At 49.4% G+C, this 26272-nt stretch overlaps 2 protein-coding genes across 7 annotated transcripts; both read left to right on the plus strand.

Moving 5' to 3' along the window:
• Positions 1–1284: 1284 nt before the first annotated feature.
• Positions 1285–8062, plus strand: LOC117039715 (mast cell protease 2-like). Its single transcript, XM_033136897.1, has 5 exons — positions 1285–1351; positions 1548–1698; positions 4373–4499; positions 6198–6449; positions 7928–8062. The coding sequence occupies exons 1-5, from the start codon at positions 1285–1287 to the stop codon at positions 8060–8062; spliced, it is 732 nt and encodes a 243-aa protein (XP_032992788.1).
• A 4790-nt stretch (positions 8063–12852) lies between these two features.
• TLE5 (TLE family member 5, transcriptional modulator) lies at positions 12853–24376 on the plus strand. Of its 6 annotated transcripts, none has more exons than XM_033136616.1 (7): positions 12853–13009; positions 15603–15700; positions 17246–17309; positions 19412–19456; positions 20242–20304; positions 21125–21229; positions 24139–24376. In XM_033136616.1, the coding sequence occupies exons 1-7, from the start codon at positions 12983–12985 to the stop codon at positions 24358–24360; spliced, it is 624 nt and encodes a 207-aa protein (XP_032992507.1). In that variant the 5' UTR covers positions 12853–12982; the 3' UTR covers positions 24361–24376. The 6 variants fall into 6 exon arrangements, with proteins under 6 accessions (XP_032992507.1, XP_032992509.1, XP_032992510.1 ...); XM_033136618.1 differs by having other exon boundaries at positions 24142–24376; XM_033136619.1 differs by having other exon boundaries at positions 21125–21199.
• Positions 24377–26272: the final 1896 nt, after the last annotated feature.

Raw genomic sequence — 26272 nt, forward strand, 5'->3', positions numbered from 1 at the left:
GAAGTTCCGGCTTGAGGACTGAGACAACCTTCTAGAAAAAAGTTGGGTTTGACTGCCCCTGTTCTTTTTACATCCCACAGAATTGGGCCTGGAAACCTGGGATTGGCAAGGCTGCCCATCTCTCGCTGGAGCTCATGGGAGCTGGAGGAGAACAACATCTGGAGAGCAGAAGGACAAATGGGATGGCGGCGGCCATAACAGCGTGAAGCGTTTGCTCGCTTGCCATGCTTGTAGCGCTTGTGTTTACCCCTTGTGGGATTCAGCAGGGAGAAGGATGGGGAGGAGACTGGGATGAGCTGCCTCTCTGCCCAAGCTTGGATATGGCACCGCTGTTGGTCTCCCTGGTTTCTCTCCCACCCGTCGCAAAGGACAGAAGCCACCAGTGGAACAGGCCAAATCTCCAGTATGGGGAGAGAATTGTTAGCTTGGTGTAAGACCCCCTGCTTTGCATGCAGAATGTCCTGGGTTCAATTGCTCTAGTTAGAAAAGGGCATGGTCAGCGATGGATGATGCCCATTGGGACTGGAATGGAGGAATGTGGAAGGATTCAGCAAGAGGCAAACACACATCTTCTTCATGCAGTGCATAGTTAAACTCTGGAACTCGCTCCAAGTCTCCCAATGTTAATCTTTGATGCATGTCCATGAGTTATACGGTTGAGTGGCCAGGCCCTCAGTCACCCCTCCAACACCCCAAAGTAAGAGGAAATAATCAGACAAGACACAAAGATGGCGGCAAGACACCTCTGTGCCACAGCTGAGGCATGAGGCCACGAAAGAGGCAAAGAGATTTTCCATTCTGTTTGGAAACTGATTAAAAGACCTGAGGTGATGGTGGTTTCAACCAAGTGGCCACAGAAACCATTAGGAATCCAATGTCCTGTTAGAAAGAAAAGCAGTATACAAATTCAATAAAATAATAATAATAATAATAGTAAAGTAACAGCCACTTGAGATTTCCAAAAGCTGGTCTCTGGTTTTGTTTTAATGAATACATTGTCTTCATCACTCTGATTTGATAAACCTTTGCTTAAAAAGTCTCCAATTCCGGGATCACTCCATTTCTCATTTTTTCCAGTCTCCCCATCAGACTATCTGATTGCTCTTCATGGTGGCATCAGCCACGTGGCTAGCTAGAAACTATAAGCCTGCCTATCAGATCTCAAGTCTAGACTGTGCCTTCCTGGGGAAGGTGGAGTCCAGAGGGTGGAGGAAATAAAAGCTTAAGGGGTCAAGAGGCTGAAGGGTTAAGCGCCAGGCATCTACCTCCTTGGCAAGCATCAAGATGTGGAGACACAGCCAGGTTCTTCTTCTGCTGCTGCTGCTGCTGTCCTCCTCCTTGGCCCAAAGAGGTGAGTAAAACCCGCTAACTCAACGAGTCAATTTCTACTACTCTTTGGGGCCAAGCCCAACCTCATTCCTTCAGGTATACTGGAACGGGGCCATTTGGGGCTTTCAAGGTCACCACCAACCTTTGCGATGGTGCTCAGGAACGACAGCACTCTAGAATTTGCAAGCAGCAACAGCATGTGCATGTGCTTCTTGCAGATCCACTGCGGAGGCAGAGTGATTGCCCGAACGAAGCCAGGCCTCACTCCAGACCCTACATGGCTGCCTTGCTGGATTCCCAAAATGATCACACCTGTGGCGGATTCCTCGTGGGGCGCCAGTGGGTCATGACTTCTGCACGCTGCGAAAGGTAAGCAGCCCCAAAGCCTCCCTCTTTTTTAAGGAGTGCTCATCATCCCAGGTAAAGGTAATTGCTTGGAAGGGAGCAGGGCAGGGGCAGGAAAGTGCCATTGCTCCGTCTAGTCAAGTTGCATGGGATCCATTTCAACCTGTTACCTCTGAGGAAGTGGACAGGATGCTTGGACAAGTAAAACCAACCCCCCATCTCCTTGATCCTTGCCCATCCTGGCTCATAAAAGTGAGCCAGACAGGGCTGGGCAATGGGTTCTGTGGGGTGGTGAATACCTCCTTGTGGGAATTATAGTTTAGCCAGGCGCAGGCATGCCACGCCCTTTTTTCAAGATAGAATAATTAATATATAAGTGTTGGCATACCACACTTAATTAATCAACCTACAGAGCCTCAATTGGCACACCATATGGCTCTGTGGGCATTGTGGGCACCAAGTTGGGAAACACATGTTTAGGCAGAGCAGGAGAACAAAGGAATAGGTGGGAAAGTACTGGGGGATCATGAGGTGTTCAGCGGGAGGGGGTGAGTAAGTGAGAGGAGAGCACGTACATAATGAAGATGTCATGTGGGTGTAGCCAAAGGAGCAGCTTTCCATATTTGGTATTAGAAGGTAGCACCATTCCTTATTTGGTCTTTAGAGTTCTCTCTGTATGTTAATGTTTAACCTAGCTGTGAGTTTTCAATAAAAGGAGGAGCCCCCGAGAATGCCTCGTGGTGGCCTTCCCTTCACATCATCCTGTTCATCACGTCAGTTAATTTCCCACAATCAACAATATCTAATATTAGTTTTAATATCTAATATTTCATAACAACACCTCCCTTTGTGAGGGAGTCTCCCCAGACCCGCTGAAAGAAATGGTTGTTAAACCGCTTCCTTAAAAAAAAACATCTAAAGGACCAGGTGTGCAGCCTGGGGTTCATTTTGGACTTACTACGGAGGCATAGGGCAATTCTGTGTCCAGGGCATCTGTCTCCCAGCTCCATCTGGTATGCAGGATGAGACCCTCCCTGCCCGCAGACTGTCTCACCAGAGTGGTGCATGCTCTGGTCATCTCCTGCTCAGATTACTGCAATGCGCTCTTCATGGGGCTACCTTTGGTCCACCAGAGGCTGTATTTCCTGCGTCAACTAAGGAAATTTAAATTGTCCCAGGAAGTGTTGATCCAATTCTACAGAGGCATCATTGAAACTGTTCTCTGTAATTCTATAACAGCTTGGTACGGTACAGCCTCCAAGAGAGACAAGAAAAAGCTCCAACGAGCTGTAAGAATTGCAGAAAGGGTAATTGGTGTTAGCTTGCCTTCAATAGAGACAATTTATGCTACCCGAGTTAGGAAGACAGCAGAGAGAATTGTAGCAGATCCTTTACATCCCGGTCATCATCTGCTTGATTCACTTCCATCTGGACGTCGCTACAGGACTTCATATACAAAATCGGCCAGGCACAAGAATAGTGTGCCTACTCTAGCAAGATGGTTGTTCCGGTTTGGTTCCGTTGGGGCCAGATAAGGAGAATGGGGAAAGGAGATTATGCAAAGATTATGCTTCATTCTTTTATTGGTGGTCTATTTGAAAATGAGACTGCAGTTTGAATTTTGAATTTGTATTTTAATCTGTATTTTAAATTGATTGTTTTTATGTTTATTGCTGTGATTTTAATTAGTGTTAGCCGCCCTGAGCCCGGTTTTTGTCTGGGAAGGGCGGGGTATAAATAAAAATTTATTATATTATTATAATAATATTATTATTGCTGTACACAAAGCACCTCTCCCCTACCCATAGATAGAAACCATGCAGAATCTAAATCTGGACACGAGAATCCAAGCCTCCTGCCCCTTCCCTTTGGAGGTGGGTTGGCAAGGACGGCCGTTGTCGTGTAGTCACCTGTGTACATGAGGTTCAGCCCGTGATGCTTTCACCCAAAAGGCCAGCGCTATGTGGTGACAGTGAAGAGTAGGAACGGTGTCTGTATGTTTACATTGCAATGTAGCCGAAACAAATTCCAAGTATGTTGGAAAATGTACTTGGCCAATAATAAATTATTCCTATTCCTATTCCTTTGAAGGTGACTCAGAAACTACAACTAATCCAGAATGCGGCTACTAGACTGGTGGCTTGGAGCTCCTGCCAGGACCATTCGGTCCTAAAATATCTACAATGGCTCTCAGTATGCTTCTGAGCACAACTGGTGCTGGCTACTAAAGCCCTAAACAGTCTCGGCCCTGTATCCCTGAAGGAGCGTCTCCACCCCAATCATTCAGCCCAGACACTTAAATCCAACTCCCAAGGGTCTTCTGGTGGTTCCCTCACTGAGAGAAGTGATGTTACAGGCGACCAGGCAGAGGGCCTTCTCGGTGGTGGCGCCCTCCCTGTGGAATTCCCTCCCGTCAGATGTCAAAGAAATAGATAAAAGTTATGAACTTCTGCAAACATCTGAAGGCAGCCCTGTGCGGGGAAGCTTTGAATGTCTGGTGTTCTGCTGTGTTTTTGTATATTCTGTTGGAAGTCTCCCAGAGTGCCTGGGGAAACCCAGTCTGATGGGTGGGGTACAAACAACAACAACTTGTTGTTATTATTAAGGGACCATGGGGTGGTCTTTTGCACAGGGACTGAAAGGGTATTGATTCTTTGGATCTCTGACCCTGGACTGATGCTTCCCCCCCCCCCCCCAGTGTTGATACAGTTTTCCTGGGAGCACATGACTCTGAATATGAATTTCACAGCGTGGCCCGTGTATACCAGCACCCAGAGTTTATATCCGAGAACAGCACCTTTCCAAATGATATCCTTCTGCTCAAGGTACCTCACGCCAAGCATTTTTTTTCCTCACTCTGCAAGCACCCCCGAGGGCAGTGACCCTGAAGGCAGAATAAGAATAAGAATAATAATTTATTATTTGTACCCCGCCCATCTGGCTGGGTCTCCCCAGCCACTCTGGCCGGCTAAATGCCAAATGTCTCCTTCCATCCCCATGTATGAAATATAACGGACTCATTTAGCTGAATCCAGCTCTTTGGCCATTAGTAACTCGCTCTGGAGTTATGGAGGCAGTGAGAGATTTCACTTTCTTGGGTTCCTTGATCACTGCAGTCACGAAATTAGAAGACGCCTGCTTCTTGGGAGAAAAGCAATGACAAACCTAGACAGCATCTTAAAAAGCAAAGACATCACCTTGCCGACAAAGGTCCGTATAGTTAAAGCTATGGTTTTCCCAGTAGTAATGTACAGAAGTGAGAGCTGGATCATAAAGAAGGCTGATCGCCGAAGAATTGATGCTTTTGAATTATGGTGCTGGAGGAGACTCTTGAGAGTCCCATGGACTGCGAGAAGATCAAACATATCCATTCTCAAAGAAATCAGCCCTGAGTGCTCACTAGAAGGACAGATCCTGAAGTTGAGGCTCCAGTACTTTAGCCACCTCATGAGAAGAGAAGACTCCCTAGAAAAGACCCTGGTGTTGGGAAAGATGGAGGGCACAAGGAGAAGGGGACGACAGAGGGCGAGATGGTTGGACAGTGTTCTCGAAGCTACTAACATGAGTTTGGCCAAACTGCGAGAGGCAGTGAAGGATAGGCGTGCCTGGCGTGCTCTGTTCCATGGGGTCACGAAGAGTCGGACACGACTGAACGACTGAACAACAACAACAACTTGCTCTACGTGGGGCTGCCCCTGAAGCTGACCCAGAAACTCCAGCGGGTGCAGAATGCCGCGGCGAGGCTCCTTACCGGGTCTTTGCCGCGGGACCACATTCATCCAGTGCTCTACCAGCTGCACTGGCTCCCGGTGGAGTACAGGGTCAGGTTTAAGGTGCTGGTTTTTGACCTTTAAAGCCCTACGCGGCTTAGGACCCTCGTACTTAAGGGACCGCCTCTCCTGGTATGTCCCGTGTAGGACCTTAAGGTCCTCAAATAATAATCTTTTGGAGGTCCCGAGCAACGAAGATGCTAGGTTGGCCTCAACTAGGGCCAGGGCTTTCTCGGTATTGGCACCGACTTGGTGGAACAGTCTCTCACAAGAGACCAGGGCCCTGCGGGATTTGGCATCTTTCCGCAGGGCCTGCAAGACGGAGCTGTTCCACCTGGCCTTTGGGTTGGTTTCTGTTTCATACTTACGCTTCATTCTTTTATTGGTGGGCTATTTGAAAATGAGACTGCAGTTTTAATTTTGAATTTTTAAATTTGTATTTTAATCTGTATTTTAAATTGATTGTGTTTATGTTTTTGCTGTGATTTTAATTAGTGTTAGCCGCCCTGAGCCCGGTTATTGGCTGGGAAGGGCGGGGTATAAAATTTATTATTATTATTATTATTATTATTATTATTGTTGTTGTTGTTGTTGTTGTTGTTGTATGATCGGATTATTATCACCATCAGAGTTCCTTGTAATGAATTCAGTTCCACATTCGTAAACGAACAGGGTCCAGTAGGCTCCCTAAAGGGCTTCCCGTTGCAACGCTAAGGCGCTCATTTCTGCCTCATCTCCCTCTCCTTTCCCCAGCTGCGTTCAAAGGTTCGTCTGAATGAAAACATTCGCATCCTGCCATTGCCAACATCTAGCAAGGACCTCTCCGAGGGGACACCCTGCAGTGTGGCCGGCTGGAACTCGAATGGGAAAGATTGCGCATTAAGGCTGCATGAGGCCAACGCCAGCATCTATGACCGAAGCGAGTGCCGGAAGTTCTATCCCGAGATTGATTATGGAAAGATCTGTGCAGGTGAACGTGAAGACAGCTGTCAGTTATTTGACCAGGTAAGAGTCAGCAGAAACAGCAGAGCGATAATACCAGAGGCAGGGGATCTGCAGCGTGGAAAAGGAAGCTGCGGTGGGAACAGGTGGAGGAAAATACGTAGAATGTGTATGTATGTATGTATGTATGCATGGAAACTTAATAATAAATAGAAACCTAGGAAACTGGTTTTCCCTTCCCTTGCCCAGGGAGATGCATAGGAAAAGCTCAGTAATGCCTACTCTGGCAAACAGCAGCAGACATTTTTAGCCCTACCCGGGGGTGCCATTGGGACATTCTGCATGCCAAGCAAGTGCTCTATCACTGAGCTTTGGTTTTAACCAAATAAAGATTCCAGTCCTCGTGGTTTTGAGCGGTTAGCTCAGCATTGTCAGTGTTTCGGACGGGGTTGTCTCTCTTAAGATTTAGTGTCAGGAGTATAACGTATTCCTGGACACAGCAGAGTTAACCGCAGACTTTTTCTGGAAGCTTCTGGCTGTTGTGTAATTAACTGGACAGCACAACGCAGGAACTCAGCAACTCACTGGATAACTATATACAACATTTATTGAAACAACTAGTATCTATAAGTTACTATGTACAGACTTTACAAAATAAAAGAAACAAAACATAAATCTTTCCTCACTGTCTCTCTCTCAACACTGACCACTTTCTCCACACCAAACCACACACTAGCCACACAAGCTCTCACACAGAGCTCACTCTTTAGGAACACACTGACCAATCACAGGTCATTGCTAAGGGTCTAGAGAGATAGCAGATCTGACCTTTCTGCCAACTAGTAACTGCTTGAAGATAGACAGCTGAATTTCTGCACGTAGGCAATTTGAAAACTCTAACAGTCTCCCGCCCAGCCACAGCTGGAGATGCTGCCAGGGCCTGGTGGGAGATCCATAAGCTGGAGCCAAGCGAGGAAAGGGGGTAATCCTCTTGTCCAGCAAAATGGACGTGGGCAGAGGCCAGTCACTGGGTAGATGGGGATTGCTGCTCTTCATATCTGTGCCTCAGGGCTGAGCCTCGAAGAGTTGAATGCCACCCCCCCCCCGTCACAGATGACGGAATCATAGAAATGTAGAGTTTGAAGGGACCCCCAACGGTGGGGGGAGGTCCGCTCCCCTGCCATGCAGCAATCCCAGGAAACATGTGCATGTCAATCCCCAGCCACACAGCTCCCCAGGTGACCCTGGGGGCTAGTAACTAGCTCCCAGCCTGGCCTACCTCGCAAGGTTGTTTTCTGGATGACATGACATCTTGAACTCCTCACAGGAGAAGGAAGCCTATGAATACAATAAATATGTATTCAGAGAAAACTATGAAGCAATGTACGAAAGTGGGGAGCTGAGTTTAAATATTGGGTGAAATTCAAAACGGGGGAAAAGGAATTGGCAGGTGTGCCAATCTTGTCACCGTTCAAGACCTCCTTGAGGAGATGGATCCAAATATTCCCCCATCTGCCATCTTTGTTTCCTTCCTTCCACAGGGGGAGAAGGGTGATCCTTTGGTGTGCAATGGCGTAGCGCATGGAATCCTCTCCTACAGCAACCCCTGCCCTCCTGCCGTATACACTCGCATTTCCAAGTACCTTCCTTGGATCAAGGAAACCATGGCCAAGTGACGAGAAGAAGGAAAGAGCAGAGACATCCTCGTTCTTCTTCTTCTTCTTTTAATGCTTCTGCTTGCTACATAAGCTGTTTGGCTTGAATCCCGCAACCACACACGCATGCACACTGACTCCCCCTCAACAGCTTCAGAAAATATCAGGCGTTTCGTACACTGTTAGGTTTCCACAGGTTCCTTCAGTCCCTCCCCATCCCCTTAAAAAAAAACGCTCACCTCCTTGCTCCGACCATGTTCCCCATCACACCTCTTCCCCACAACCTTCAATGCTCTATCTCTCTGCCCCTTCTCTCTCCCTGTCCCCATACGGCTGGAACAATCTCTCAGAGTGCCATACACCTCTGACTTCCTGGAGCGACTCCTCCTATCCTACCTGGTTTCTCCTAATGCAGGGGAAGGGGACCTTTGGCCTTCCCAATGCTGCTGAATTGCAACTCCTGTTATCCCTGTCCTTTGGCCATGCTTGCTGCAGCTGATGGGAGTCCAGCAACCTTTGGAGGACCAAAGGTTCCCCACCGTTGTCCAAATGTCTGGACTGACCAAAGTTCCATAGATCTCCTCCTCGTCCTTTGGATCAGGGGAGGTGAACCTGTCACCTTCCAGATGTTGTTGGACTCCAATGGAATGGAAGCAGCTCCTCCCCTGCTGGCCAGGGACTGGGTGGGAAGACCTCGCCTACTTGGAGAGAAAAGCCTCAGCCCTCAAAGCAAGTGGGAGCCCTTTCCCGTGCTTACAGGGGGGTGTATTCCTCCCCCTGCATCAGCCCCTATCCGTTGCCACCGAGCCCCTCAGCCGGCCAATAGGGTTAACTGGTGGGCGGAGCCTGGCTGCCTTTGAGCAGCTGCTGCTTCCTGTCCAGTTTTGATGGGATCAGACAAGAAGACGATGGGGCTCCATCACGCAGAGCACATGGCTGCCCTCCTCTTTGCTGGCTGCCCTACATTGCTGCTCCACCCACTTTTGCTTCTGGCTCCGCCCACCACTGACATGTGACTGTCCCCGGGATAGGTGAGACTGCTGATCCCTTATTTTCAAATCCAAAACTTGACAGCTATGACCCTCCAGCCCCAGACAACATGGCCAATACGGGGCAATGGGAGTTGACATCCATCAACACCTGGATGGCCAAAAGATTAACCGCACCTCACTTTAGATGATTCAACCTTCCTCCATCCTCCCTCTTCAGCCTGGTATAGATTTGGACGCTGCCTTCTGGGACACCGGAAGGCGAGGATTGTGGGAATTTCTCACCCTGTTCAACAGGAGGTATTTCATTTCAGACCTAGGGGACTTCCCCTGGGCATTTCATCAATGTCCAAAACACTGGTCTGAGATCTAGGATTCCTAGGCAATCATATGAAAGACTTGGGCACCAAAATGCATTTAACAAGAGGGTGGGCTGTTAAAAGTTACCAGTTTCACATGCCAAACTCCTCCAGGCTAATGGTTGTGGGTGACATACCAGAGGGACAGAGGGGAAATTAAATTCAGCTCAAAGGTAAGATTGTACCTCTTTCATTCACACTTTCTGGAATAAGAACCGAAACACAGCCATGCTTTCAAATTTGCACTCCTCTGAATTTTGCAGTTTGGCTCTCCAGGCAAGTTTAGTGCACAAAAATTCAGAGACTGGAATGAGGCGTGTCTATCAGTGAAAGGATCCTGCCCCCAAATGCCTTGTTTTAGGGGAAATTGCTTTGCAAAGACGCGCCATTTTGGCAAACTTGCATGCAACTCTGTGTCTCAAGAGTAATTCACAATAAACTGCTAATTCATCCGCATGACTTTTTTTTTTTTAAATTGTAAGGTGATGTGTATGTGTGGTGCATGGAACTGAAGAGTGGGAAGATGAAAAACTGGGAGACACCCCAACACAGAGATTCACCCCTTCCTAGTTGTGGACTTGTGGGGAGGGGAGGGTTTGAAATCAGTAGCTTTATATGATCCAAGTCAAACATGGAGAGATCCCCACCAATCTGTCTACTCTTCTGCATGCAGTGCAGGGACTCTAACCCCAAGCTAAAGCCCCTCTCCCCAAATCAGAGATTTGGCCTTTTTCAGTGCTGGCTTCTTGCACTGTGACTTGCTGGCATCCGTGTGCCTCAGGAGACAACATACCCTCCAATCTTCCTCCAGGGCAAATAGGGATGCTGGGCTGGGCTTTGAGGTGCTGCTTCTTCCCCAGTGCCAGGTGGGAGAAACCATTAGGAATCCAGTGTCCAGTGTCCTGTCAGAAAGAAGGGCAGTATACAAATTTAATTAATGAAGGAGGAGGAGGAGGAGATAGTAACCGCCACTTGAGTTTGCCGAAAGCTGGTCTCTGATTTTGTTTTAATGAATTATCTTTGCTCCTCTGATTTCGTAAACCTTTGCTTTAAAAAATCTCCAATTCTGGGGTCACTCCATTTCTCATTTCCCCCAATCTCCCCATCTCACTATCTGATTGCTGTTTGTGGTGGGATCAGCCATGTGGCAACCGAAAACGATAAGCCTGCCTATCAGATCTCAAGTCTACATTGTGGCTTCCTAGGGAAGGTAGAGTCCAGAGGGTGGACGTCATAAAAGCTACGGGGGGGGGGCAAGAGGCTGAAGAGTTAAGCGCCAGGCATCTCCCTCCTTGGCAAGCGTCAAGATGTGGAGATTCCGCCAGGTTCTTCTTCTGCTGCTGCTGTTCACCTCCTTCGCCCAAACAGGTGAGCAAAACCACCATGGCAGATGAACCATGGTGTTTCTTCTCCCTGAAATCCTCCCAGCCTTCGTTCCTCCTCTGGTCACGACTTGACTGTCTGTCTCCAGGCACTGCGGTCTTCTGCAAAGGGATGCCCACATGGCAGGGTTGATGTTGCCAGTCTTGATGTCATGTTAGCAGACCCCCTTTGTAATGCAGAGTTGGTCTGCCAATCATAATAATGACATTATGAGACTCGTATCTCAATTACAGTCACGGACTAGCATAAGATACAAACATGGAAATAAAATAAGGTACACAAGACTGAAAGAAGAGAGGGATAAAAGCAATTAGTTAAAAGTGGTTATAACTCACGTAAAATTATTATAGGAATAGGAATAATAGGAATAATTTATTATTGGCCAAGTACATTTTCCAACATACTTGGAATTTGTTTCGGCTACATTGCAATGTAAACATACAGACACTGTTCCTCTCACAATGCAAAGAAGCAAAGAAACCCCACCCATATTTTACCTCCCCTTAAGCTATACAACTACAAATTTAACAATTTAATGGCACAAGGGAAAAAACTATTCTTGTGCCTGGCCGATTTTGTATATGAAGTCCTGTAGCGACGTCCAGATGGAAGTAAATCAAGCAGATGATGACCGGGATGTAAAGGATCTGCTACAATTCTCTCTGCTCTCTTCCTAACTCGGGTAGCATAAATTGTCTCTATTGAAGGCAAGCTAACACCAATTACCCTTTCTGCAATTCTTACAGCATTACAAACTTTATTATGGTCACGGACTTGCATAAGATGGAGGTAAAATAAGGCACATGATACTTAAAGAAGAGGGTGATAAACGCAGATAGTTAAAAGTGGTTATAACTCACATAAAATTTATTATTATTATTATTATTATTATTGCAAACTTTATTACGTTCACAGACTAGTATCAGATGGAGGTAAAATAAGGCACATAAATACTTAAAGAAGAGGGGGATAAAAGCAGATAGTTAAAAGTGGCTATAACTCAATAATAATAATAATAATAATAATAATAATAATGATTTGTACCCCGCCCATCTGGCTGTGTTTCCCCAGCCACTCTGGGTGGCTTCCAACAAAATATTAAAATGCAATAGTCTATTAAACATTAAAAGCTTCCCTAAACAGGGCTGCCTTCAGATGTCCTCTAAATATCTGGTAGTTGTCCATCTCTTTGAAATCTGAAGGGAGGGAGTTCCACAGGACGGGTGCCACCACCGAAAAGGCCCTCTGCCTGGTTCCCTGTACCTTTGCTTCTCGCAGTGAGGGAACCGCCAGAAGGCCCTTGGCGCTGGATCTCAGTGTCCGGGGGTGGAGACGCTCCTTCAGGTATACAGGACTGAATTATTATTATTATTATTATTATTATTATTATTATTATTATTATTATTATTATGTACCCCGCCCATCTGACTGGGCATGGGCCACTTCCAAAAGAGCACACAACAGCACATCAACAGAATATCCAAGCCTCTCTTTCCCTTAGCACCCCGACCCTCCTAGCTCCCTAATCCTGTACATACATCCATGGCTGGCGGTTGGGGGGGGGATATTTTGGGGGTGTTTCGGGGGGGGGTGCGCGTCCTCGGGAGATGCCGCGGCCCGACGGCAGGTGGCGCCGGCGCTCAGCCGCAGGAGAGGAGAGGCGCCTCCGCAGCCGCCATTAAACAATAGCTGGGGAAGGCGGAGCGGCGCGCACGGGTGTCCGTCTCCTTTTGGCAAAGCTCTGCGCCGCTCGGGCCAAGGCCTGAGGCCGCGGGGAGGGTCGCATCCTGAGCCGAGGGAGCCGGGGAGAGCGGGAGCACGACCTGGAGCAAGAGGAGGAGCGAGATCGGGAGTAAAAGGAGCCGAAAGAGAGGGGCTCGCGTGTGCGTCTGCGCCCAACCTCGCCAAGGACGCATCTCCGGCGGGGCCCTGCTTCTCTGCCCAGGCGCAGCAAGCAAGGAGGCCGTGCGCCTCGCGAGGTTTTGGGGTGTTTTTTGCTCCTTTTTCTCCCCCTCTTCTTTCCCCTTCCGGGGCTGCTGCTTGCATAGCCCGCCGGGGCGGAGGAAGGATCCGCCGGAGCACCCCAGAAGGCGAGGGGAAGAAGGCGCGCGCGCGCTCCGGGCCTGCTTTGCGGACGCCTTTGGCGCAAGCGGGAGGAAGCGCGCTCCAGATCCGCCGCCGCAGCCCTGCGCCTCGGATCGGGGCCTGACATGATGTTTCCTCAAAGCCGGCACTCGGTGAGGTGGGGGAGGGGAGGAGAGAAGCGAGGGAAGGGGAGCTGGGTGCAAAGAGGGCGGGGGCGCCAGGGATTGGGGTGCCCGGGAGGAGGGGGGGAAAGGGCGGGGTGCCAGGGGGAGAGGGGTTGGGTGCTGAGTAGGGGCGAAGGGGGTGTTGCGGTCCAAGGGAGGAGAGGGTTGGGGTGCCCGGAGAAGGAAGGAGGGGGTTGGGGTGCCCGGAGGAGAGGGGTGGGGTGCTAAGGGAAAGAAGGAGGGCGCGATTGGGGTGCCGGAGAGGGAGAAGGGGTGCGGTGCAAAGGGGAGGGGGATCGAGGGAGGAGAGGAGATTAGGAGGGGGTTGGGGTGCGGGGAAGGGAATTAGAGGGGGCAATAGGGAGTTTGAGGTGTCGGGGTAGAGGATTGGGGTGCCCAGAGTAGGAAGGAGGGGGTTGGGGGTCCTAAGGAGAAGGGGAAGGATTCGGGTGCCCAGAGGGGAGGATCGGGGTTGCCAGGCGGAAGGGAAATCGGTTGTAAAGAAAGCAAGGAGGCAGGTAGATGTTGGGGCGCCGGAGGGGAAATTTGGGGGAGGAGTGAGGGGTTTGGGGTGCCAGGGAGCGGAGAGGGGTTTGTGTGTCAAGGAGAGCAGTGGGAGGATTGGGGTGCAAGCGGGGGGAGGGAGGGAAGGGAGGAAGGAGGAGGTTGGGGTGCATGGAGAAGGTTGGGGTGCTGAAGGGAAACTCCCCAGGCCAGATGTGAGAAAGGGGAGCGGCTGTCGCCTTCGTCCTGCACGTGTCCAGGGCTGGGGGGGGGGGGGTTGGCGGCAGGGGAGAGAAAGTTTCCAGGCTGGCATTTGGCCCAGGAAGTGGAGCACCGGGGGGGGGGGGGGTTCGTGGTTCTTTGGGGTGCAGTTGCGGGGGTTGTGACCCATCGGAGTGCCTTGAGAAATGAGGGAAGGGGCAGCAGCCCCATTGCAGGAGGGGAGGGGAGTGATCTGGTGAGTGGGTTGTTTTTAGTGCTGTCACACAAACACACACACACCCGGAGACCTTAGGGTGAAGGGTTGCATAAGAAATAAGTTATCATTATTATTATCGACCTTGATTTACTCATTTCCTCAAGGCGATTTGCACATTAGGTGATTTTTAAAAAGCTGGGTTTTTTAGTTTTTTTAACAAACAGACAAACAAAACTGCAAGTTTTATCTCGAGACTGAACGAAGGGCGCTGAAATAGTTATGTTAGATATATGGTGGTTATTGTGAAGTTGTGGTTAGAGAATCAGGCTGGGACCTGGGGAGCGAGACCAAGGTTCGAATTCTCCCATTTGGCCAGGAAGCGCTCTCTTTCTCTCTCTCTGACCTTATAGGCCGGTCGCTCCTTCTCAGCACTGTTGCTTGGGATTAAATGAGGACGGGGGAGAGAAACCCGGTTGCCACCTTGAGCTCCTTTGAGAGGGAAAAGGGAGATAAATGCAGTAACTAAAATATCCAAAATACCTGGATCTAAAGGTGCAGGGGTGGGGCCTTGAAAGGCAGCAGATCGGATCCAGATTGCATAGAGATGTGCAGCACGGCTGCCCCCCCCCCACCTTATTGAAGCGCAGCAGGTTTGGCTCTCCTAAACGTTCTGACAAAATAAAACTCCTCTCCCGTAGAAAGCTAGCAAGCCAGGTCGCAGTCCTCATCCTGATGAGCTAGATTTCCATGCTTTTTCAAAATGAAGTAAAATACGGGGGAATGTTTTTGGACACATGATCTCCTGCTCCCACCCCCGCTACATCCATCACCCCCTTCCTTCCGGTAGCAGCTCCTGCAGTGACCAGCCAGCCTCCTGGGATCGAACAATCACGTCTTTAGTAAAGGTAAAGGGACCCCTGACCGTTAGGTCCAGTCGCAAACGACTCTGGGGTTTGTGGCGCTTTGACGTGCTTTTGAACTGCTAGGTTGGCAGGAGCAGGGACCGAGAAACAGGAGCTCACCCTGTCGTTGCGGGGATTCGAACCGCCGACCTTCCGATCGGCAAGGAGCTCCGGGTGGCATGCGTGCTTCTCATTGTATCCTCACAAAAACCCTGTGAGGTAGGTTAGGCTGAGGGTCTGTGGCTGGCACCCGAGGTCACCACCCGAGTGGGGATTCGAACCCTAGATTCCCAGGGAATAGTCCAGAACGCTCGCCGCTACAACACCCTGCCTCTCGCAAGCAGTGCGTTCTATATAGCCTGACCTCTTTGCAGTGCAGGAATCGCAAGATTTTTAACAGTACGTAGCCTATATTCACTACTGCCGCTGTTCAGACGCCAGCAAATTCGATGGGGAGGAAACGCTCTCCCCCGCAGCTTCCACCAATTTGGAGTTCCAGATCTGGAATCATCGCCTACTGGTCTGTGCCAGTGACGTCAATAATCCCCAGCAGCACAATATCCTACCTCCCCTTGTGTGATGTCGGGGCAAGAGGTTTTACGGAAACCTGGCTGGGGACGGGGAGATAATCCGGCACCTAATTATTTTCATTCCTTGGGTTAAGTAAGGAAGATGGGAAGGTATTTTTTTCCCCAAGCTTGCCTATTGCCCATCTCTGCCGTTTGTCAACTGGTTAAAATAATGGATATATTCCCAGGGTTCTTCGCACTTGCCCCAGCAATTGAAGTTCACAACGTCGGATTCCTGTGACCGGATTAAGGACGAGTTTCAGCTGCTGCAGGCTCAGTACCACAGGCAAGTATCCTTTTGACAACATTCGCGGAAATCGCCAAGTTCTTATTAATGGTTACGTCAGTTTTTGCAAAATAAAAAATCATGGGAGAGATGAGGGGCCTCAGCCCTGAGGACTAAATATGGCCCTCTGGCCCCCTCGATCAGGCCCCCTACAATTCTCCCCAGGCCATGCCCCTCTTCCTAAGCCACACCCCGTCCCTCAACCTAGGCTGTGTCCTTTACTTCGAACTATTCCCTCTTGCATCCCTCGGTGTAGGGCAGGTTGAGATGTCTGCGTAGGAACCAGCCTGCGGTGGTTAAAACGGATTGATTGATTGATTTTGAAATCACTTCTATTTATTTTACAAATCAATCTTATCAAACCTTTATTAGGCATTTACATATAAAATCGCAAGAAAAAGAATCGCATACAGGAACTTTAAAATATATACACACAAAGAAACAACAATTAAACTCATAGGCTGATTGTATGTGTGTATTAGTAAAATCTAGAATTTCATCCTGTTAAAGTACTCCTTGAAGCACTGCTGCCAAAAATACAAAGTACAGGTGAAACTCGAAAAATCAGAATATGGCGGAGAGGTTCATTTCTTTCAGTAATTCAACTTAAAAATTGAAACTAATATGTGAGATAGACTCGTGACATGCAAAGCGAGATATGTGTCAAGCTTTTATTTGTTATAATTGCGGTGATTATGGCGTACAGCTGATGAAAACCCCAAAGTGGGGATTGTTAATTTGGGGTTCTCATCAGCTGTACGCCATAATCATCACAATTATAACAAATAAAGGCTTGACGTATCTCGCTTTGCATGTCATGAGTCTATCTCATATATTAGTTTCACCTTTTAAGTTGAATTACTGAAAGAAACGAAGCTTTCCACGATATTCTAATTTTTCGAGTTTCACCTGTATATCGGTACCTGTAATTCCTAAAGGAAAAGCTTCTGTTTACTCGCTGCCCAACGCATTTTGGCTTCTGGCCCTGTCTGCTATCGGCAGGCGGCCCTTGGAAGGTTGCCCAGGAGGGAATCCGGCCCTCGGGTTGGATAAGTCTCTCCTCCCCTGCGGGCGGTCCTCGATTGCTATATCGGCAGCGTGATTTGGGGGCTGATATCTAAAAACCAGGCAGGTGAACAAGAAAGAAGATTCCACCCAAACATTAGGAAGAACTTCCTGACAGTGAGAGCTGTTTGACAGTGGGATTTGCTGCCAAGGAGTGTGGTGGAGTCTCCTTCTTTGGAGGTCTTTAAGCAGAGGCTTGACAGCCATCTGTCAGGAATGCTTTGATGGTGTTTCCTGCTTGGCAGGGGGTTGGACTGGATGGCCCTTGGGGTCTCTTCCAACTCTAGGATTCTATGAAAGCAACCTCGGAGCAGCAATTCCGGAAGGCGGGTCCTGGTGATATTTTATATCACCAGGTGATATTTTATATCACCGTTCTTAGATGTAAACGGTGTGTTGTTGTTGTTCTTGGCGGTGATTTCTCTCTCTCTCTCTCTCGTTACTCCATTGTGCTCGTTTCCCCCCCAACCCAACCGGCAGCCTGAAGTTGGAGTGCGACAAGCTCGCCAGCGAGAAGTCGGAGATGCAGCGCCACTATGTGATGGTAGGTTTCGCACTCGCAGCCGAGCGCTCGCAGAGGAGGAGGAGGCAGGGGCGGGAGACGGCGAAGCCGCAAGGGGGTGGGGCGGGGGGGAACGGACACAAGATCAAGGCCCTGACTCCGTTTTCAAACTAGCCGAGGTTGAAGCCTGGCAAAGAGCCTTTTTAACTCCACCTCGTCTTGGAAAGCTCAGCTCGGACTACAGGTCCCATTGTATTGTCAAAGCTGGCTGGGGGTTTCAGACAGAAGCAGCTTCCCCACCCCCTCACCCCACCCCGGAGATGGCTTTTTTGGGGTCAGGCGTGGGGCTTCCGCAGTGCAAACCAGGAGCCGTGTACCATGGAGCCCTTTGAAAGTAAAAATAAGAATCCAGTCCTCATCGTTCCGTAGCAAGTGTGTGGTTGGTTTGTTATAGCAGCATTAAGAAACTGCCTTGAACCGAATCAGAATAATTATTAAATATATATATATATATATATATATCTTACAAAACGAATAAAAAATTATTTTTTAAAAAATATATCTTACAAAACGAATAAAAATTACCTTTTAAAAATATTATGTCTTACAAAATAAATATTTTTTAAAATATATATACCGGTATGTATATATATATACATATGTGTGTATATATACATATACATATATATATATATATATATACACACACACACACACACACACATATGTATGTATATATACATTTATATATATGTATATATGTGTATATATATATATATATATATATATATATATATATATATACATACATACACACACACATATGTATGTATATATACATTTATATATGTGTGTGTGTGTGTGTGTATATATATATATATATATATACACATACAGCAGTGTTTTTCAACCACTGTTCCACGGCACACTAGTGTGCCGCGAGATGTTGCCTGGTGTGCCGTGGGAAAATTTGTTTATTTGATTCCTATTCAAGAGAATTACTTTATATTATAGTCAATATAGGCACAGAGTTAAATTTTTTAACATTTTCTAATGGTGGTGTGCCTCGTGATTTTTTTCATGAAACATGTGTGCCTTTGCCCAAAAAAGGTTGAAAAACACTGATATACAGCATATATATATATATATATATATATATATATATATATATACACACACACACACACACACACACACACACATACATATATATCTTACAAAATGAATAAAAATTTAAAAAAAGAACCAGGTCAGAAAGGTTCTTCCTCAGGCTCGGTATTGCAGCTCCCCTGAATTTCAGGCAAAGGGTCTTTCCCGCCCCCCCTTCCCCCAGTCCTGTCTGGAGACGCTGCTAGATTGAATCTGAGCTACGAATGCGAATTGAGACGGAGGATTCCCCCCCCCCACACACACACACATCTCAGTTCATTAAATGACCCGGAAGCTGTACGCCAGCTCCCTCGGCCAGTAAAGCGAGATGAGCGCCGCGACCCCAGAGTCATCCGCTACTGGACCTAACGGTCAGGGGGTCCCTTTACCTTTAGGGTGGGCACAGAAGGCTTAAGGTCCCTGGCTGTGTGTTTGTGATTCCAGTTCGATGGCTTTTTATTACCCTCCGCCAAGGTGTCATTAAGGGCGGCTGGAAAGATTTCCAGAGCTCCAGCCGAGCGTTCGCGCTTCCCCTGGAAGGGTGAGATAAGAGGGAGATGAATTATCTCCCAGGAAACTATCAGCTTTTTGGGGGGGGTGGAGAACGAAGCGAAGAATAGGAGGAAATGCCAAACAACCCACAGATTCCATTTGCGGCAGGCTGCATAGAAGCCGCAAAAAACGGAATCTCCGTTTTTGTCTTTTTGGAAACGCTCCTAGTCCTCATGATGTGTGTTCGCTTGGAATTTTTTTTCCATTCGCCTCCTTTAAGAGGACGTGCCTTGAGTCTTGCTCCATGCACACTCTTTCTCACGGACGTCTCATTACGGTATCAAAGTGGAACTTCCAGGTACAGGGTTGGTGTATCTGAAATAGCCGAAGGATGGGGGTGAGGAGTAGGGGAAGGCTATGGCGATTCTTGCCCTATTTTCGCTGTTGTTGTTCCCGTTCCTCAAATCCTAACTCTTCCTCTCTGTCTCCTCTGCCCCTTCCAGTACTACGAGATGTCCTATGGGCTCAATATTGAAATGCACAAACAGGTAAGACGCAGCTTTCTAGTCCTCATGGCGATTTACCCTTAACTCAGCCTGTCCCCAGAACTCAGTGTCCATTAGCTGAAGCAGCCCCTCTGGTGTCTCCCTGTAGGGAAGAATGAAGCAAGTCCCTTATTGACCTGGGAGCCTGCTCAGGTCTCCATTGATCTGCAAAATGTATTTTAAAAAAAAAAAAAAAAAAATTAATGCTCTCTCCGCCCAGAAACAAAATGCATACTGCATTTGTATGCATTTTGTCCTTAAAATACTCATTTTTGCATACCCTTTCCCTCCTAAAATTCACAGTTTGGGCATGCTTTTCTCTTAAAATATACTGGGATTTTTGTATCAGTGGTGAAAGCATTCAGTTTTCCAATAAGAAGATTAAGTGACTTAACTATGCTAGTTAGTTTTGCTGTATATACCACATCCCATATTTTTGATATCAAATCCTCTAACGTCAAATGTTTGTGATGACCCTGTAAAATAAGCCAGTGTCTACAATCCCTGTATTCCAGGGCTAAGCCTTGTGAGTTCATAGGTGAGGTGAGATTAAGTCACAGGAGTGGCTAGTGTACATTTCCCCCCCCAAAAAAACTGGTGTTTTCCAGATGTTTTGGGCTGCACCTCACAGCCCCAGCCCGCACCACTGCCACCACGGTGTTTGAAAGACTTGAGTTGGCATCTTTTCAATTGACGTTCCTTCTGTCTTCGCGTTGAACCTTTTTGTCTTCCATCCGGGGCCGAACTCTTTCTGTCTTCACGTTGACTCTTTCCGTCTTCCATTGCAGGCCGAAATTGTCAAGAGGTTAAACGGGATCTGTGCTCAAGTGTTGCCCTATCTTTCCCAAGAGGTAACTCTTCTCTCCCTCCTTCTTCTTCTTTTTGGCAAATGGGGGGGTGCAAGGGAGAATAGGGTTGGATTTCATCACTGAAAAAACCAAAGATGTTCCCCACCACTTTCTATAGCAACTTCATCTTTCCCTAAGGAGGGCAGACTTCACTCAGCTTGCTTTTGGCCTTGGTGACTTGGCACACTCTTGGTGACATTGTTGGGAGTGTGACAGGGCCTGGTGTGACAGGGCACCAACCCCATTCCTTCTCTACCTACCAACCTGAAAGCCTCCTGTGCTTCATCCCATACCTGACACACTGAATAACAGTGTGCCAGACACCAGTGCTCCTGGGAAATTGAGTTTCCCAGGGCACCTGAGAAATCAGGAAAAATAGGGTGCCCTGAGAACTGTACCTCCCAGGGCTCCTTGCATGCCCGCAACCACACCCCAGGCCTTCCTCTCCAGTAGGATGGTTAGATTTCAGGGTGCCTGGTATCCCGACCGAGTACTTGGGCGCCATGGGAAACCGCACACCCCAGGGCTCCTTGCTGATGTGCAGAGGCTCAGTCTACTTCTGAGCCAGAGGTGAACGTCTTGGGAAGACCTGACGTTCTTCTGGGTGTAAAGGAGCTCGAGAAATCCACATCCCGAGTCCCGGGCAAATCTCATCCTCACTCCGGCATTAGCTCGGCTGCTCCCGAGTCCCTCTTTGAAACTGTTCCGTCCGTTGATATCTCCGCGCGTCCCTTGTTGCTCCCTCCCCCTTGTTCCTGGACCTCCTCCCCGCCCCACCAGTGGAGTATGTGTGTGGTTGGTTATTTGCTTTCTATTTCTCCAGCATCAACAGCAGGTCCTCGGAGCCATTGAGCGAGCCAAGCAGGTGACGGCGCCGGAGCTCAACTCTATCATCCGGGTCCGTGGCGTTCCGTACGGGAACTGGGCGGTGGGTAGGAGGGAAGAGCATTGGCGCTCCTTCCGCTGAGAGGGAGGATAGCATAGTGGTTAGCGTTGGGGAGAGACTACTTCGATAATTAAAGGGGGGGAATCATGCATGTTGCAAATAAATCACTATTGCTAATTATTATTATTATTAATTACTATTGTTATTACCAGTGCTTTTTTTTTCTTGGGGGACACACACCCCTAAACATTTTGTGAATCTTTGTACTTTCCCCTGCATTTATTTTCCCCGATTTGAACTATAAAATGGTGGCTTCCTTGAGTCAAAATGAGAGTACCCCCTAAACGTTTTCTAAGCAAAAAAGTGCCGGTTGTTGTTGTTATTATTCATACCGTGGTACCTCGGTTGTCAAACAGGTCGGCTCCCGAACAAATCGGCTCCCAAACTTGGAAGTGAGTGTTCCGGTTTGCGAGCGTTTTTCAGAAGCCGGACATCCCCAGCGCGGCTTCCGGTTGAGTGCAGGAAGTTCCTGCAGTCGGTCGGAAGCCGCGGCTTGGTTTTCGAATGGTTCCGGGAGTTTGGAACGGATTAAGTTCGACAACTAAGGTACCACTGTACCTGGATTCCTGTGTTGTAAACTCCAACCTGGAGCTGATATGCCTGGGCATTTTGCAACTCTTGCAGCCCCCAAGGTTTACTTGTTTAAAGCAAGCTTTGCCTCCAAGGGGTTTTAAACTACAGCTCCCATCAGCCCCCAGTTTCATACTGGCCGGGGCGGCTGAGAGCTGGAATCTGAAGCCCTCGATGGTATCCGCCGACCCTCTGAATGAGTCACTGCTCTGGGGAGGCCTCTCCGTTGGCTACAGTCCTCGCTTTCCCGTGGGAGCGAGCACCCCCATTCGGCTCGGCTTCCGAAGCAGCAGCCGTCCCGACAACTCAGCCACGCTTGGGGCCAAGCTCTGAAAAGAGTCCGAAATCGGGGACTCGTGCAGGGAGGCGATAGGCATCCTCGGGGGGGAGGGTTGTCCCGCTGCGCCTCTCACTCGCTCCTGCCGCACCTGATGTGCCGCATGTATCCACTCCTTCAGCGGAGGCAGGCAAGGCAGAACAGTGACTCGTTCAGAAGCTCAACGGGCAACCTCTTGTGTAGGCGGGTGTATTGAGCTATTCTGAGCTATGCGTTACTGGTCATGTTGTTATCCTGGTTTCTGGGTAGCGGGGCATGGCTCCCAGCCATTTTATCCTCGCGGCAACCCTGTAGGTCAGAGCTAAGAGGGTTGCTGAACTCCCTTCTGCCTCGGCAAGCATGCCCAGTGGTCAAAGGTGATGGGGTTGGTGGCCCAACAACCTCTGGGGAGCTGCAGGGCTAGGCTGAGAGAAGCGACCCAGTGTAAACGCAGCACGGACTGGGGATCTGACACCACATCAACCTTTCGATTGCTTTCTCGTGGCATTCTTGCGCCCCGTGACAACATCAGCAAGGAGCCCTGGGATGCTCAGTTTCCCATGGCACCTAAATTTCAGGTTTGTTAGTACAATCCTGTCGTCCCCCCCACCCTCCCTTTCCCATCTTCCTTAAGTACCCACCTTGGCTCCTCTTGAGAGTTGCCACCGAAGACTTCCTCTCCAGACCGGCCGCCCCAAAGGGGAAGAACTCTTTTGTCTGTCCCACCCAATAATGGCCTTAACAACAACCAGGGTAGTCAGTAAGGCTTGATTTAAATCAATTTTTTTTTACAGAAAGACTCGTTCTCATTGGCGCGATCTAAATATTTACAACCAGGTGGAGGTTTCATTTTTGGAACAATAAATTTTCAGAGTGCAGTGGCACCTCTGGTTGTGAACGGGATCCGTTCCGGAGGCCCGTTCGCAACATGAAAAGAGCGATTTAGTGTTTCTGTGAACGAGCGCGCACCGAAACCCGGAAGCAACCCAAATTTTCAAGCAGATGGAGCTTCCTCCAAACAGCACAAAGATGTGCGTGGTCTCTGAGTGCAGACAGAGTGCCCCCAGCCTCCCCCAGGGAGAAGCTGAAGTCCTTTCTCTTTCTCTCCTCCCTCCCTTGGTGGCATTCTGACAATATATCCAAACCGGGCTCCCCCCCCCCTTTAGTTTATTTTTAACCAGCCTTTAAATTTCGGAACACACTTAGGGAAGGACATTTTTTGCGGCAGAGAAAGACCCACGGCTCTGCTTCCAATAGGCGCTGGGGCTCAGACAGAAAGGTCTGGATTGCGGACCACAAGACCTTCTTAAAAGAGACGTTTCTCCCCCCCCCCCCCGCAGACCGAAGAAACTTTAAGGTGTAGGACCTGCAACAAAGTGTTGCAGCGTAGTTTGTCACTGTTCAGGATTCTGGCCGGCTATGCTTTTCCCCCAAGATTCTCCATCCTGTTAACTCCCCCCCTCCCTCCAGTGTTTTCCATCCCCCCCCCCCCACATCAGTTGATGAACATGCCACGGCATGATGCTCAGTCCTCGTTTCGGTGTCTGGTTGGGGTTCCCTCCCGTTAACTCGCATTTGCAAACCTCTGGGCAAACGTCGCGGGTTCCTTCGGACTCTTGGTGGCGGGTCAGAACTTCGCCATCCCTGGTGCTTCACCCGAACCAAGAATGAGGGGCTCCAGGTGTTTTTGTACTACAATTCCCATCACCTGCAACTGGTGCTCGTGGAAGATGGGCTTTGTAGTCCAGCAAAATTTGGAAGACCACAGGTTCCGCACCCCAGAGCTTTTTTTAAAAAAACGAAGCACGCTCCCTCTGCTGTAGCAATGCTCCATTTCCCCCGCGTGCGAACAGAACCGATAATGTGATTGGTTTGGTTTGGTTTGGTTTGGTTGTTGTTGTTGTTTTTGCAGAGGTGGTTGGCAGGCCGCTCCCTCTTTGCAAGCCCCGCTCACCCACCCCTTTGCCCCCTCCCCTCTTTCTCTTGCTTTCTCGTTTCCCTACAGCAGCAGCTCCAAGCTCACCAGCTCTCCCAGCTCCAAGCTCTCGCCTTGCCCTTGACCCCGCTGCCCGTGGGGCTGCAGCCCCCCTCGCTCCCGGCCGTCAGCGCCAGCACCGGCCTCCTCTCCCTGTCCGCCCTCGGCTCGCAAGCTCACCTGTCCAAGGAAGACAAGAACGGCCACGACGGCGACGCCCACCAGGACGACGACGGGGAGAAGTCAGATTAGACCCGGTTTGGGCGGGGAGGGGGGGGAGAGATCCGGGGGGCGGTGGCACAAAAGGGGAAAGTTGCGGTATCCACTCTGGCTCGCGCTCGGTGGACCTGTTGGTGTTGTTTGGCGGGGGCGTGGCGGGGGGAGGAGTTAGCCTGCCCCGCCCACCCCTGCAGCAATAACGTTTTTTGGGTCCCTCCCCTTTTGGAATTCCAGCCCTCCTCGTTACCGGAGCGATTTTACCCAGAGGCACAATCCTAATCACTCTGCAATTTGTTGCAGGTGACCACCATCACCACCACCCCGATTAATTTTGAGTTTCTGCGTGGGGATGCTTGCTTCCCTTGACCAACCCAACCCCCCGCCTGCCAGCAGCTTGCCAGGAACTCTGTATATGCTCCGGGGCAACCCATAACCGCTTGCTGTTCCTCGCCTAGCAGGGCAGAAGTCCAAACAGCGGCTTTGGGAGGCAATGAGTTACCCGGCTTTGTGCAGAACGGAGGGGAAGATCGTCCCGAGATGCTGTACGAGAGAGGCTTGTTTTTTGAGTTTTACAAAACGGGGAACAACTGGTCTTTGCAGGTAGCAGGGGGGGAACCGGGCCGTAGGTGGGACTTTGTCACGGGGCGGCTAAATGCTTTTTGCAGTAGATCGGGGAAAGTTTCTGAGTCCTGGTGGTCCAACAGCGAAAAGGAAACCCCCCCAAAAAATAAATAAATTACCCTCTTCGCATCTAGTCAATTTGAGACTTCTTGGAAGTTTTAAAAACCCACTTGGGAGACTTCCCCGTTTTAGGTGACCGATGGTGCAATCCTAACTGGTCTTACTCAGTAGGGCTTGCTTCCAAGTAAGGAGTTAGGATCGCAGCTTAACAAATTAAATTTTTTTAAAAAAAATAACGCCGGTGTGTCCCGTCAGGAGCTCTTCCGGCACCCACGAAAGGTCTCCGTAAATAACCCCCTCAAAAATTTGTAGCGTGCAAGAAACTGCTCTTCCTGCTCAGTTTGTGCTCCTGCGGGCAGCCAATTTTGTGCTGTGCCTTATTCCTTTCCGCAGCCATTTCGGGACTGGTGCCCGGGGCACGCCCCCCAAAATCCATGCGTGCCCCCCGGCTCGAAATGGTTTGCGAGCCCTGCGTTAAGTGGTGCAGTTCGAATCCCCACAATGGGGTGAGCCCCCGTCGCTCTGTCCCAGCTCCTGCCAACCTAGCAGTTGGAAAGCATACCAGTGCAAGTAGATAAATAGGTACCGCTGCGGCGGGAAGGTAAACGGCGTTTCCGTGCACTCTGGTTTCCGACACGGTGTCCCGTTGCGCCAGAAGTTGCTAAGTCCTGCCGGCCGCATGACCCGGAAAGTTGTCTGCGAACGAACGGCGTCTCCATCTGCCTGAAAGCGAGATGAGCGCCGCAACCCCAGAGTCGCCTTTTACGGGACTTGACCATCCAGGTGTCCTTTACCTTAAACTAAGTGTTAGGAAATCGGGGCTGCAGGGTGTGGCTTGTGGGGTGGAGATGGTCGTTGGCGCTGCTCCCCTGGATGCATGAGGCTCTGGTCTCCAATCCCCTCTTTTGCTGCAGCCCTCGAGGTTCTAGTAAGAAAGAAACGAAGCCGAAAATTTAGCTCCCGTCGGGCTCCTGAACGCCAACATTTGCCCAATGTGATGCTCTCCTAACCACCAAACCGGGAGGAACGGAGAACCGTGCTTTGACGTTTCCCTAAACCTTGAGCGTGCATCGCTTCTGCTTAACCTGGGGAGGAAGAACCTTCGGGGGCTGGTGGCGGCCCCCGGGACTTCTTCGTTTGGCCCCCCAGAAGTGAGACCCAGTGTGGTGTAGTGTTTAAGAGCGGTAGACTCATAATCTGGTGAACCGCGTTCGCGTCCCCGCTCCTCCACATGCAGCTGCTGGGTGACTTTGGGCTAGTCGCA

The sequence above is a fragment of the Lacerta agilis genome, chromosome 18, assembly GCF_009819535.1.
Source record: "Lacerta agilis isolate rLacAgi1 chromosome 18, rLacAgi1.pri, whole genome shotgun sequence".
NCBI lineage: Eukaryota > Metazoa > Chordata > Lepidosauria > Squamata > Lacertidae > Lacerta > Lacerta agilis.

What these genes read in the sequence shown, in the direction of transcription:
- LOC117039715 (XM_033136897.1), top strand. Translation starts at nt 1,285, where the DNA reads ATGTGGAGACACAGCCAGGTTCTTCTTCTGCTGCTGCTGCTGCTGTCC. An exon ending in CTCCTCCTTGGCCCAAAGAG is followed by an intron (nt 1,352 to 1,547) that starts GTGAGTAAAACC and finishes TGCTTCTTGCAG; the next exon opens with ATCCACTGCGGAGGCAGAGT. An exon ending in ATGATATCCTTCTGCTCAAG is followed by an intron (nt 4,500 to 6,197) that starts GTACCTCACGCC and finishes TCCTTTCCCCAG; the next exon opens with CTGCGTTCAAAGGTTCGTCT.
- TLE5 (XM_033136616.1), top strand. Translation starts at nt 12,983, where the DNA reads ATGATGTTTCCTCAAAGCCGGCACTCG. An exon ending in CTGCAGGCTCAGTACCACAG is followed by an intron (nt 15,701 to 17,245) that starts GCAAGTATCCTT and finishes CCCAACCGGCAG; the next exon opens with CCTGAAGTTGGAGTGCGACA. An exon ending in TGCCCTATCTTTCCCAAGAG is followed by an intron (nt 20,305 to 21,124) that starts GTAACTCTTCTC and finishes CTATTTCTCCAG; the next exon opens with CATCAACAGCAGGTCCTCGG.